The 11,925-nt window shown below is 26.8% G+C and overlaps 1 protein-coding gene across 1 annotated transcript in view; it reads right to left on the bottom strand.

Annotated features, from left to right (window-relative positions):
• Positions 1-11,925, bottom strand: part of LOC111623650 (N-acetylated-alpha-linked acidic dipeptidase 2-like) — a 25,274-nt gene that overhangs the window by 4,858 nt on the left and 8,491 nt on the right. The window contains exons 10-15 of the mRNA XM_023366310.1: positions 10,374-10,459; positions 9,093-9,212; positions 7,309-7,391; positions 7,151-7,214; positions 4,724-4,889; positions 3,619-3,712 (exon numbers count right to left, since the gene is read on the bottom strand). Of these exons, the coding sequence (XP_023222078.1) occupies positions 3,619-3,712; positions 4,724-4,889; positions 7,151-7,214; positions 7,309-7,391; positions 9,093-9,212; positions 10,374-10,459 (613 nt within the window). The remainder of the gene's footprint in view (positions 1-3,618; positions 3,713-4,723; positions 4,890-7,150; positions 7,215-7,308; positions 7,392-9,092; positions 9,213-10,373; positions 10,460-11,925) is intronic.

Raw genomic sequence — 11,925 nt, 5'->3', positions numbered from 1 at the left:
TCCAAATCTTTATATATATATAAATGGATGTGTGTGTCCCTATATTTCACTTTTCAGCCAAAACTACACATCGCACATGAATGGTGTTTGTATGTAGTAGTAGCCCCAAGTCTCCATTCATGCACTATGGTGGTTGTGTCTCGATAGCTGTAAGGGTGCGGGAGATATGGGGGCTTAAAGTGGTTGACTTCGAAGATTTTCTATTTCGATTTTAAAAATGTTCGAACCGTTTTAAATTCGAATTTGAATTGGTTCGATTATAGAACGATTATGAACGTTCCAGAAAATTGATCAAATTAAAAATAGTTCGTTTGACTGGACGTAAAAATTCTCTAATTAGTCTGGAAACGGGGGACCTAATTCTTGCATTCTGTGAAAACGGGTAAGACTGGCTATAATGTAATTATCTTAATCTTCACTATCGTTACTTTTTGCCCAATGAAGCGGGTCCTTCCAGCTAGATTACTTAGAAAAACAGTCTTTTATATATAAAAAAAACTATATTACATACAAATAAAAACCCAGCAAAGCGGGTCCTTGCAGCTAGTAAAATATAAAATTAATACAAGACAGAATTCAAGATAATTGAAATTTTATATTGCATAAAACTAATAAAATAAATTTCATAAATTTAAATGTAGGACATTAATGTAAGTTATGAGATAAATGAATTTATGAATTTTGAATGAATCAATGGCTCACCAAATGCTTCTGCAAGCTGGATTGTTTGATCAACTCACAAAACCTTATTTTAACACCAGCAGGAGTTTAATCCTTCATGTGGACTTGGGGCAAATGTTTTTGACCTAATTATAGGTCTACTTCAGGTCAGACCTTTTATTCTATTTTGGAATTTGAAGAAATATGCTATAATATTTCAAACTTTGAAATGAATGATGGTGAAATTCAAAATCATATTTGATGTTCTTAGTATAAATATTTAGATATTTAAATCAATGTTATATAGCTATTTATGAGTTTAAATGGATATTATATATGAATGGAATATGTAAATATTTATAACTAAGAACATTAAACAAGATTTTGAATCTCACCACAATTCATTCCAAAGTAGAACAAAAGATGTAAGACCTGAAGAAGACATATAATTTGATAAAAAACCCAATTTAAAACAAAACAAAAATTTTATCCAAGTCCACATGAAAGATTAAACTCCTGCTGGTGTTAAAATAAGGTTTTTTGGTGAGTTGAATGCAATAATAATATTTAAAATAAAATTTTGTTTCCTGTTTGAAAAACAATTTCAATAAATGTAATTTCAAGTTCTATCACAGAAAGAAAAGTGGTTTTATATTCCTTGCTCATCAAAGATTTATTTTAATCAAAACAAATTATTTCTGACTTATATTATCAATTATAAGCTGTTAGAACTGTTTTCTTTGTGATCATTTACTAAATTTGTATTTTAAAAAAGTTTTTGACAGCCTTCAATAATTGAAATAACAGATACAGTGGTACCTCAGGTTACGAACGCCCCAGCAAACGAAATTTTCAGGATACGACATGAAATTCAAACATATTTTTGCTCCACGATACGAACAAAAACTCACCATACGACGTTACATTAGTTCGCATTTTTCATTTGTTTTTCTTACTACAGTTATTTTTTTAATGTATTACTTGGCTTTAATTTGAGTATGTTTTTCGCGTTGGAACGAATTATTTGGTTTTACATGTAATCGTATGGGAAAAGATAATCCACCTTACGACATTTTCATGATACGATCTCAGTTTCGGAACGGATTAATTTCGTATCCTGAGGTACCACTGTATTAATTTTTATGCACCATATATCATTGTTTTTTCTTATATTTAAACACTTCTTACATATTACTTTGAATTCTTGTCCAATTAACTTAGATAAGTAATAGAAATTACTGAATTTAACCACTCAAAGATATATTTATTTTGTTTCTCTAATTGTATTTCACTATTATGTTTTTTCAGAAACTAAAACAATATTGAAAAAAATCATAAATATAAAAAATAGATTCATTGAGTTAAAACAACTTGAGTAGAAAAACTTTCATTGTAGAGAAAAAATAAATGTAACATATTATAATTATATTATCTATATCTATATATATATATATATATATATGGAAAAATGGATGTCATAGGCAACATCGACTTTGCTTCGCAAGAATTAATTGATAAATACATTAACGGAGTGTAAAAGAAGGCACGGCTGGAGGTATCCAGCAATTCTCGACGATAAGAGAGTATAGTTTACCAAATTGTCAACTTAATCAATACAGCAGGACTAGGAGATGTAGACGAGCAGGATATTGAGGAGTTACTGCGGGTTTCTGGTGAGAGTCTTAAGAACGACGACGTTCAAAAACTGGTAGAACAAGGAACTGGAAAATAGAGATTCTGAAAACGAAGATCCCATAGAATTTCTCTACAGATTTCCTTAGTAAAAGTTTGGTAACGATAACCGAAATCTTTGATAAAATTGTAGCAAATGATCAAAATTTCGAAAGGGGTGCAAAAGCAAAACAATGGACTTTGAATACGATATTCTGCTACCGACATTTGCTTAAGGAAAGAAAAAGAAAGCGTCAAATGAAACTACACGACTTTATCGCAAAAATCAAGAATTTCAGAAGAGCCAGGAAATTCATCGTAAAAAATAAACTTTACATTTATGAATGCATATGTTTAGATGTTATTTAACATATATTAGTAGTATGCGTTTGATACATTCTGAAGTATAAAAANGGTACACACTCGGTAAGTAATCCTATAATTTTTTGTTTATAGCGTAGTTTATACGGATTATTCCCAAAAAATTATACGTGTTTTGGAAATGTTGAGTGGAATTAGTCTAGAATCGGTTAATTTTATAGAAGAAAACCTTTCAAACAGCCTTAGTCCGTAAAGTTCCCACCTATCGGGCTGCGATTGGCTCATGTATTTAATCATTCCTACAACGTAATTTTCAGTTAGCGTGCAACGTATCTAAGCGTTATAGGGGGGTCTACTGTAATGAAAAGAGCAAGAAATCATAGCAAATTAGCATTACAATTGTCAAGTCACATGACTTAATTATCAATGAGACTGATTAATTATTCATCAAAAATGATTTCTCTTTCATTGTTTACTGTTCATCAGTCAGACTATAAATAAATAATAATTGCTAAAAAAATTAAATAAGAAAAAGTTTAAAGTAAATGACATGCGTAGTCAATTGTGCAGCTTCTAAATATAAATTTATAAATAGTCCGCTAAGACTTAATATTTAGAGAGGGAAATTTATTGAAAACAACTTTTTAAGATAAAAGTTTAAGTAGGAGTGTTTATTATTATTACTTAATGTATAATTGATACACATGGAGTGTTTGTTGATTCCATTGTCTTGCATAATCTTGAACAAATGTATTAATTGGGTTTTAGAACATTCAGCTTGGGAGAAGATTGCATTAGCAAGATTTGTTTGTGGTTTGTTTTGGATTAAGTAGATGTCTATAAATTGTATGAGTAATAGGATTGATTTTAAAAATTTGTTTAAAAATGTAAATGGCGTTTATTTATTAAAGTTAAAATCATTTTGATAATTATATTTCAAATTCAAATTTTATATACACAACTTACCATATCTTTTCCAACAAACTGCAAATGGGCAGAAGGAATTCCTAATCCTGATATGAATCCAACAAAATCACTTCCTGATCCAGGAATATCAATTCTTAAAAAAACCATATATGAAAAAATTTTTGAGTACATGAGTAAACAAGTCTGAAGATTATTGTAATCAAGTCAGGATAATATATCTGCATGGTAAACACAATTGCTGGTTTAAGTTCTGTTCCAGCTCAATCCTTTCTAGAATATTCTAAATTGTTAAATTTAAATTAACATAATTATTAAAGTTAGTGTAAGATGGAAGCATAACCACTTATCTTTAGTCTAAATTACCAAATTTTATTATTAGATAATCAAAATATAGCCCAAAATAATCTAGCATTAATGACTTGATTACAACAAAAAGTATACACAATAAAACCATTTGATATATATATACACACACAAATGGTTTTATTGTGATATATATATATATGTATATCAAATATAATATATATATATATTTATTTATAAAATGATTCTAATACTTCTATTAGTTTTATTAACTATGCTGTTGATGACTTATATATAAATCTATACCAGTGTTGTACAAATATCTGTGTATCCCTGTTTTAATTTTCTTAAGTACTGAGTGTTAATTGTAAAAATTTTTTTTATAAACTAATCAAATGTAGCACTTATCACAACTTAAAATAATTCATATGAAAGATATAAATTTGAAATACTTTGTTACTACAGTATTTTTTTAATAATGATTTTATGCATCAGTGGTACTGTACATAGTGATGCCAAGTGCATCAAAAATTGCCAAGTACTTCTGAAGATCATTCACATACTAATGGGGTATGCACTTTAGAAAACAATGTTCTATACAACTAATATATCAGACAGTCATGTACTACTGATTAATTATTATAACAACTATTTTTTTAAAGTATTTAATGTAATAAAGAAAATAAATCATAAAGAAAGCTAGATATAAAATTAATGAAAGTAAAACTGTAATATTAATAAAAATAAAAAAGTTTTTATGAAATAAATTTTAATCAATCAGAAACAATTATACTGAGAGTTACTGTAAAATTTTGTGTAGTATTTAATATTAATTTCTTACAATGGTATACTGTTAGCACTATTTTTGTCCTGTGGTCGTCTTAGCTTCCACATATCATATAATGACATACCAGGATGATTTGGATCATGGCAAGATACATCTGTAGATGCTTCCTTAAGAGCTTGTCGTAACAATGGGCTAGCTAACACTTGTAATGAATAATTACCTGAAATTAAATTTTATTATTAGAAATTACAAAAACTAATGAATTAATATTCTTATAGAACTATTATTACAATAAAATCTTACAATGCGTGTAAATTATTTAAATAATGGTCAAGATATATTAGGTCAGGATGACTAGTGTAAAGTCATACATGGGTTCATACAACTATATTATATCAAAATACTGCAAATTAGCATAAAAGACATAAAAAAAAATTTTGAATAATCCAAAATATTCAGTAATACAAACAGGTTGAGGATCTACTGTATTAATTTCTATTAAAATTGAAAATTTCATTTCTTGTTGATATTGTTATTTTGTTTCCTTCATTCTGTGTTTTTAAACATTAAAAAGTTAGAACTACAAAATATTTAACTAAACATTAATTTAGTATTAGTTAATATATATTTAAAGTAAACTGAAAATATTTCAGAATGTGACATAAAAATTCTAATGTATTTTTCATATGCATATATAAAATTTATAGTTTGAACAAGTTGATTTACTTTTACCATATTAGTGTCTATCATAAGTCAAATCATTCTTCAATTTTTATCAGTTTTGTTTTGGAATTCTTAATGCATTTGTTTTATTTTCTTTCAATGTCTGCTTCCAATTCTGCAGGTAATTTCTTGAATAATTTGTTATCACTATTAGGTGCTTTTACGGACACTTGGCAATTCTCTCATCAACTTTTATTTGGGAATTTTTTTATTTGCTGAGACGTGTTTCAGGCTCAAGATTCTCTTTTGTCGACATTTAGAGGAAATGAATGGTACATTATACATGTTACAATGAATTAATTTTTGAAGTATAGAAAACTTATATTTGTGTTTATTGTGCAATAGACCAATATGTAAATTGTGCTTTGGAAAATGTTAGGAGTAAGAACAGAGATTTAAGAAATATCTAAATGTAATTTGAACGAGATTGTATCTTTGAGATGTTTAGTGTATGGAGAGTATTCTTTATTCACAAAAAGTTTAAATTGAATTAAAATATGATGTATTTTCAATTGTCATGCATATCCCAGGAAGTGATGTGCTGATGGAAGAGGGGCTTGAGCCCGAAACGCATATGGGCAAATAAAAAAAATTCCTGAATAAAAGTTGACAGAATTGCCAAGTGTCTGTATAAGCACCTAGTAGTAGTAATAAATTATTCAAATAAAGAAAGACATGGTTTCAGAATATATTACAAGGTAATTTCTTGGTAATTGAGGAACTGAAATTATTGCTATTTATGCTCTACTAGTAACTCTATTTTTAAAATTTCAAGAAATTTCTATAATCTGCAATGCTTTTGATTTGGATCATTATTACTTAAAATTATTATATTTATACTTGCAAAGTTAATCATCATAAAAAAATCATTTGTTTTTGTCATTTAATATATATATATATAAGCTGTAGAAAACACTTTAAACTGTTTCCAACTTTTTATTACTTACATTCAAAATGCATGAAATCAAAACCAATATATTTTTACATTAAAGTAAATATTAGTAATTATAAATAAAATAACTTCAATAACCCAAAATCACTTTGACAGTTGAATGCCCAAGATGAAAATATTTAGCTAAAAATCTCTTAGAGAACCTTCTTAAATAAATCTCCAGTAAATTATCATCTTCAGAACAACTAACAATGAGTAGAACATGAAAATATATATAGCAACTTGTTGATCTGGAGGACCTTGGTTTAAGTCCATGCCAGTCCTCAAAAAATTTTTGTGGTTAGTTTAATTGAGATATGTTAGATTTTGTCTATCACCTGACATCTCCATTGTGGATCTGGTCAAACTCATGGTGAACATGGAAAAAAGACCCACTTAATACTTACAAAAAAGAAAAAGTTATAAAAAAACACTGCATAATTTTAAAATCATGTATTACTTTTATATTATTCATCTTTAAAATCAAATTAATTTTTAATTTATTCCAAATTCAATCCAGAATATGCTTATTTAATTTTGTTACTTCCTTGATTAGCTAATGTAACTAGTTGTAAAATCAATCAGCAAACTAATAAGCTTTTTGTTAAATTACAATATGCTAAAAATAAATTATTCTTTATATTTGCCATAACATGAAATATTGTCCAATTTTTTTTATAAATATAAAAATAATTATTTTACAAAACTTTTGTGATAATTTCAAAAGCTCATGTTGCTAATATAAATATTCTTAATTATTACTAAAATAATTAAGAATATTAATAAGTAGTAATAAGAAAATGAATCACCAGGATTAATATATTTACCTGTAACCACAATATCAACATTTATATATGCTATGGTTCTTTGAAACAGTTCCTTAGCATGATCCTAAAAAGTAACAAAAAAGTATTCAATAAATATTTTTAGGTACCAATATCTATAAAACTTATTAAAGTAGAAAAATTGAATATTTTACTCTCACCTGAATCCATTCCATAGATCCTGTAATGCCAAATTCTTCAGCATCCCAACTGGCAAGAATTAATGAGCGACCTGGTTTCCAGCCTAAAATGTATTCAATTTTTAAAATAAAAATGACAAAATATATTCAACTGACAACAAATTGAACACATTAATTAAATTGTGCTGCATTTCAAAATATTAAAAAAAAACAAATCAGAATAAAATCTTTTTTGTGCTTCTGTAGTTTTCTCCATAATACTGTAAACCAGGGACTGGCAACACAGCACCTGTGGCACATTTCAGGTATACCCTCTAGAACTATAGTCAAACAAGCACAAATACATACTTGTAATTTTACTTAATTTGATTTTGTGTTATGTTTTGTATGTATTTTTAATTTTCATTTTTTAGTTANCACACAAAACTGCCTCATCTTACTATTACAGATCCAATAGTTATTAAAGAACAATTATACATGCAACCACCTTATTTCTCAATTTAATAATTTTGCAAAAGCATATAAAGATAAACTCTTAAATTTTTTAGTACACCAAAAAACAAATTTATATTTGTAATTACCTGGTTCAAATTGTCCTGGTATGGTAGCTATCACATTATACACTTCTTTTTGTTGAAGTTCATTAAACACTTCCACTTTTATAAAACTGTAAATTATAAAATATTTTAAAAAGTTAAAAATGACACAACAGACATATATATATAAAACAACAAAATATTTGCAAATATTTATATTACTGAAATTTCATGCAGATAACTAAAAGAAACATATATTCTTCAGAATATTGCTAGAATGAAAATAAAATCTTTGCATAACCTACACCAATGTAGACCAAATGCCTATGGAGTGGCCATCAAGAGCTGGCATGCAGTTAGAAGGTATGATCACAAACATTTAAATTGTGTTTTTATTTTCAGATATTTGCAATATAAGAACAGAACAAGAACTTAATTTAAATTAAAAATAATATTTGAATTTTTTTAAAAAAAAGCACATTACGCTAAGTACATAAAAATATATACAATAATCTAATAGTATGTAGACAAATAAAACAGTTTTATTTAAGTACAATTAAAAGCAAACAGTTTGTGTTGTGTATGAATAAAGATTTTCTAGATGGATAGTTTCTTAAAGCTGTCAAATTCCATAGTATTAAATACAGATCCTTCATCCTCTGACTTCATAAAATCTATAAAGATTATTAATAATGTTATTGGGCTGCAATTTTCAGACTGCAGATTTATGCATTCCCACTGTCTGTCTATCTTTCATTAATCTCAAGAATAGAATTAAATAGATGAAAATTGAAACAGATATGAAAAGCTTAGGGACAAAGACCCTAATTAATTATATACAAACTTCTGGTCTAGACTAAAACTCGTATAATTGTTTAAAATTAAAACATGATTGAAAATTGCAGTCTGGCATTGTGATAATGTCACAATAATATGCATTTGAATTTTACAATCTGATAGGTTAAAAATGTTACTTTTGTGATATCGATTATATTATTTTCATAAAAAACATTTTAATACTTCATTTATTTTTAGATAATTTATTCCAAATTCAATCACATTCAAATGCAATATATATAACAATAATACTAATAATAAGTAGATGTAAAAATAACTACAAAATTTGTAATAACTGAAAAACAGCTCAAGAAAAATGATTTAATTCACATATCAAACCTGACTTAAATTTGCCCAGATTGATGTTGCATTATATAATTTATAAATGTACTATTTTCAATTTAATTTTATATCTATTCAACATTTACTAACCTTCTTTCATCAAAATTCCAAAAACTCTTGATAATTCTAATAAAACAGCTACACCAGTACCAGGATCTGCAGATCCATTGGTCCAAGAATCATGATGACCACCAATAATTACATATCTACCTAAAATTATAATTTAAATTCTTTATAAGATTGTTTTAAAATTAATAATTAGATTTACTGTATTTTGCATTAATTTTTTTGAAGATTGATTTTATATGTATAACATAATATAATAATGGAAATTGAATAATGTGCTAATTGTTATTTATAACAAATTATAATGCAAAAAATTAACTGAAAATACAGTAGAGCGTCGTTTATCTGAATCAATTGGGGAATGGGGTTGTTTGGATAACTTATTTTTCGGATAACCGATTACGTACGAAAAAATATATTAACCTATCCCATATTGAAATTTTTCTCCGTTGTGTGTCGCTTCGTGTTGAATTTTTGTCGATGTTAAGCCTAATGTAAACTTTTTAAAATAATAATTGTGGCTATTGTATCATTAAAAATTATTTCTTTATTTTGTACAAACAAAATAAATATATTGAAAAATATAAAAACAAAAAAAAATATACTTTAGAAGTTGATCTAGTATCAAAAACGTTCGATTCAGCACCACACACAGTCCTCAGAAAAACACCACACAAAAGTGCCAGTGCTGCCAGCTAAAACACACACACCAACCAAAAAAATATTGGAGTAGCCCAAGATATAGCCAAAGATTGCAGCACCACAGCACTAGCGAAAATTTAAATTTGCCGACTGGAATTCTTTCGGATAACCAACTTTCGGATAAATGACGCTCTACTGTAATGGAGAAATCCACAAGGTAATAGTGATTAAAGTTTGTTTATTCTAATATTTAATAAATTCTTAAATAGTAAGGTAATAAATTATATTATAAATCAGGCTTAACCTCTTTATAAATTTTCAAAAATATACTATATTTACTTGAATAATGCATGCACTTTTCTCAAAAAACAAAAAGATCATGACAAATTGAATGAATTCAAGTTTGGACTAAAGAAATAAATGAATTCACCATCTACATTTACTACATCATCACAAGACTAGACATAATAGCATAAAGATGACAATGCTATGACAAATTCACACAAAACTGCCTCATCTTACTATTACAGATCCAATAGTTATTAAAGAACAATTATACATGCAACCACCTTATTTCTCAATTTAATAATTTTGCAAAAGCATATAAAGATAAACTCTTAAATTTTTTAGTACACCAAAAAACAAATTTATATTTGTAATTACCTGGTTCAAATTGTCCTGGTATGGTAGCTATCACATTATACACTTCTTTTTGTTGAAGTTCATTAAACACTTCCACTTTTATAAAACTGTAAATTATAAAATATTTTAAAAAGTTAAAAATGACCAACACAGACATATATATATAAAACAACAAAATATTTGCAAATATTTATATTACTGAAATTTCATGCAGATAACTAAAAGAAACATATATTCTTCAGAATATTGCTAGAATGAAAATAAAATCTTTGCATAACCTACACCAATGTAGACCAAATGCCTATGGAGTGGCCATCAAGAGCTGGCATGCAGTTAGAAGGTATGATCACAAACATTTAAATTGTGTTTTTTATGTTTTATTTCTTTTAGCAGTTCATTAAAGGTATATTTAAACAGTGAAATTAAAAACATAAAATATTGAGATGTAAAATCCTAAACTTTATAACTGTTAAAAATACAATATAGGTATCAAACAACAAAATTTTTAAATTGTATTACTTTGTTTTTTTTTTATTTATCAAATTCTAATACTACTACTAATACTATTGTATTAATAACAATAAATGCTAAAATAAACTTCAAAAAATTAGATTTAAAATACTTTTAATGTAAATTATATCCAATGACATAGGCTCAAAAATTGACCAATCAGCTCTTATATATTGAAAGATGTGCTTTATCTTATATGACAGTGATGGTGAACCTGTGAGCCATTAGTCACAGGTTCCCATGTGATTTCAAGGTACCCCATATTAAATGTTTAAAAAGAATTACGTTTTTTATAAAAAAAATATTGATATATTTCAAAACTTTGCCTATGTAGTGTAAAAATGGAGTCCTAAAGCTGTTGTGAAAGGTCTTAAAGCACACTTATGAACTATAGATAGAAAAAAAATATGATTGAATAAACAACAGCAGATTTCCCATTAAAGAAAATAATTTGTTATAATCACATTATCATCATTTTTCTACTTATATAGATTATTATTTCTGTCACATAAATTAAAAAGTTAAATAAAGTAAAATTTATAAGCATTTTAATGTTATTTTTAATTAATTACTACAATTAAATATTTGACCTGCAATGTGGAGTTAATAAATTTTGAATTCAATTTGACCCACCTTTGGAAAAAAGATTTACCATCACTGTTATATGATAATGATCCAATAGATTATAATGGTCAAGTCATCCAACAGAAGGATGAAATTTTGTTTTGTACAACTAATTACTGTTTAAAAAATGTTACAGAACAATTTACTTTACTACTGTCTTTTAACTTGAAAGCTATTTATTATTTTAAATTGCATATGAATGGTAATTTAATACAAAAAACTAATACAGTAGAACCTCGAAAACTCGGCTCTCGATAACCCGGCACTCCGGATAACTCGGCCACACCCTAACAGGGCAAAAAAATCCTTAGTTAATTAATTTTCATTATAGACAGCTTTATAAAAGTATGAAAGCTCTCATAAAGTATTTTTCTGAGGTCTGTGTTATCAGGTAAATTACTGAACACAGTGTATTCATTAATTTTCATTTTCATGTAGT

This window comes from Centruroides sculpturatus, unplaced genomic scaffold (genome assembly GCF_000671375.1).
Source record: "Centruroides sculpturatus isolate CEXI.00-Female unplaced genomic scaffold, Cexi_2.0 scaffold176, whole genome shotgun sequence".
NCBI lineage: Eukaryota > Metazoa > Arthropoda > Arachnida > Scorpiones > Buthidae > Centruroides > Centruroides sculpturatus.
Note: the sequence above shows the minus strand (reverse complement) of the source record. Positions and strands in the feature narration are given on the sequence as shown.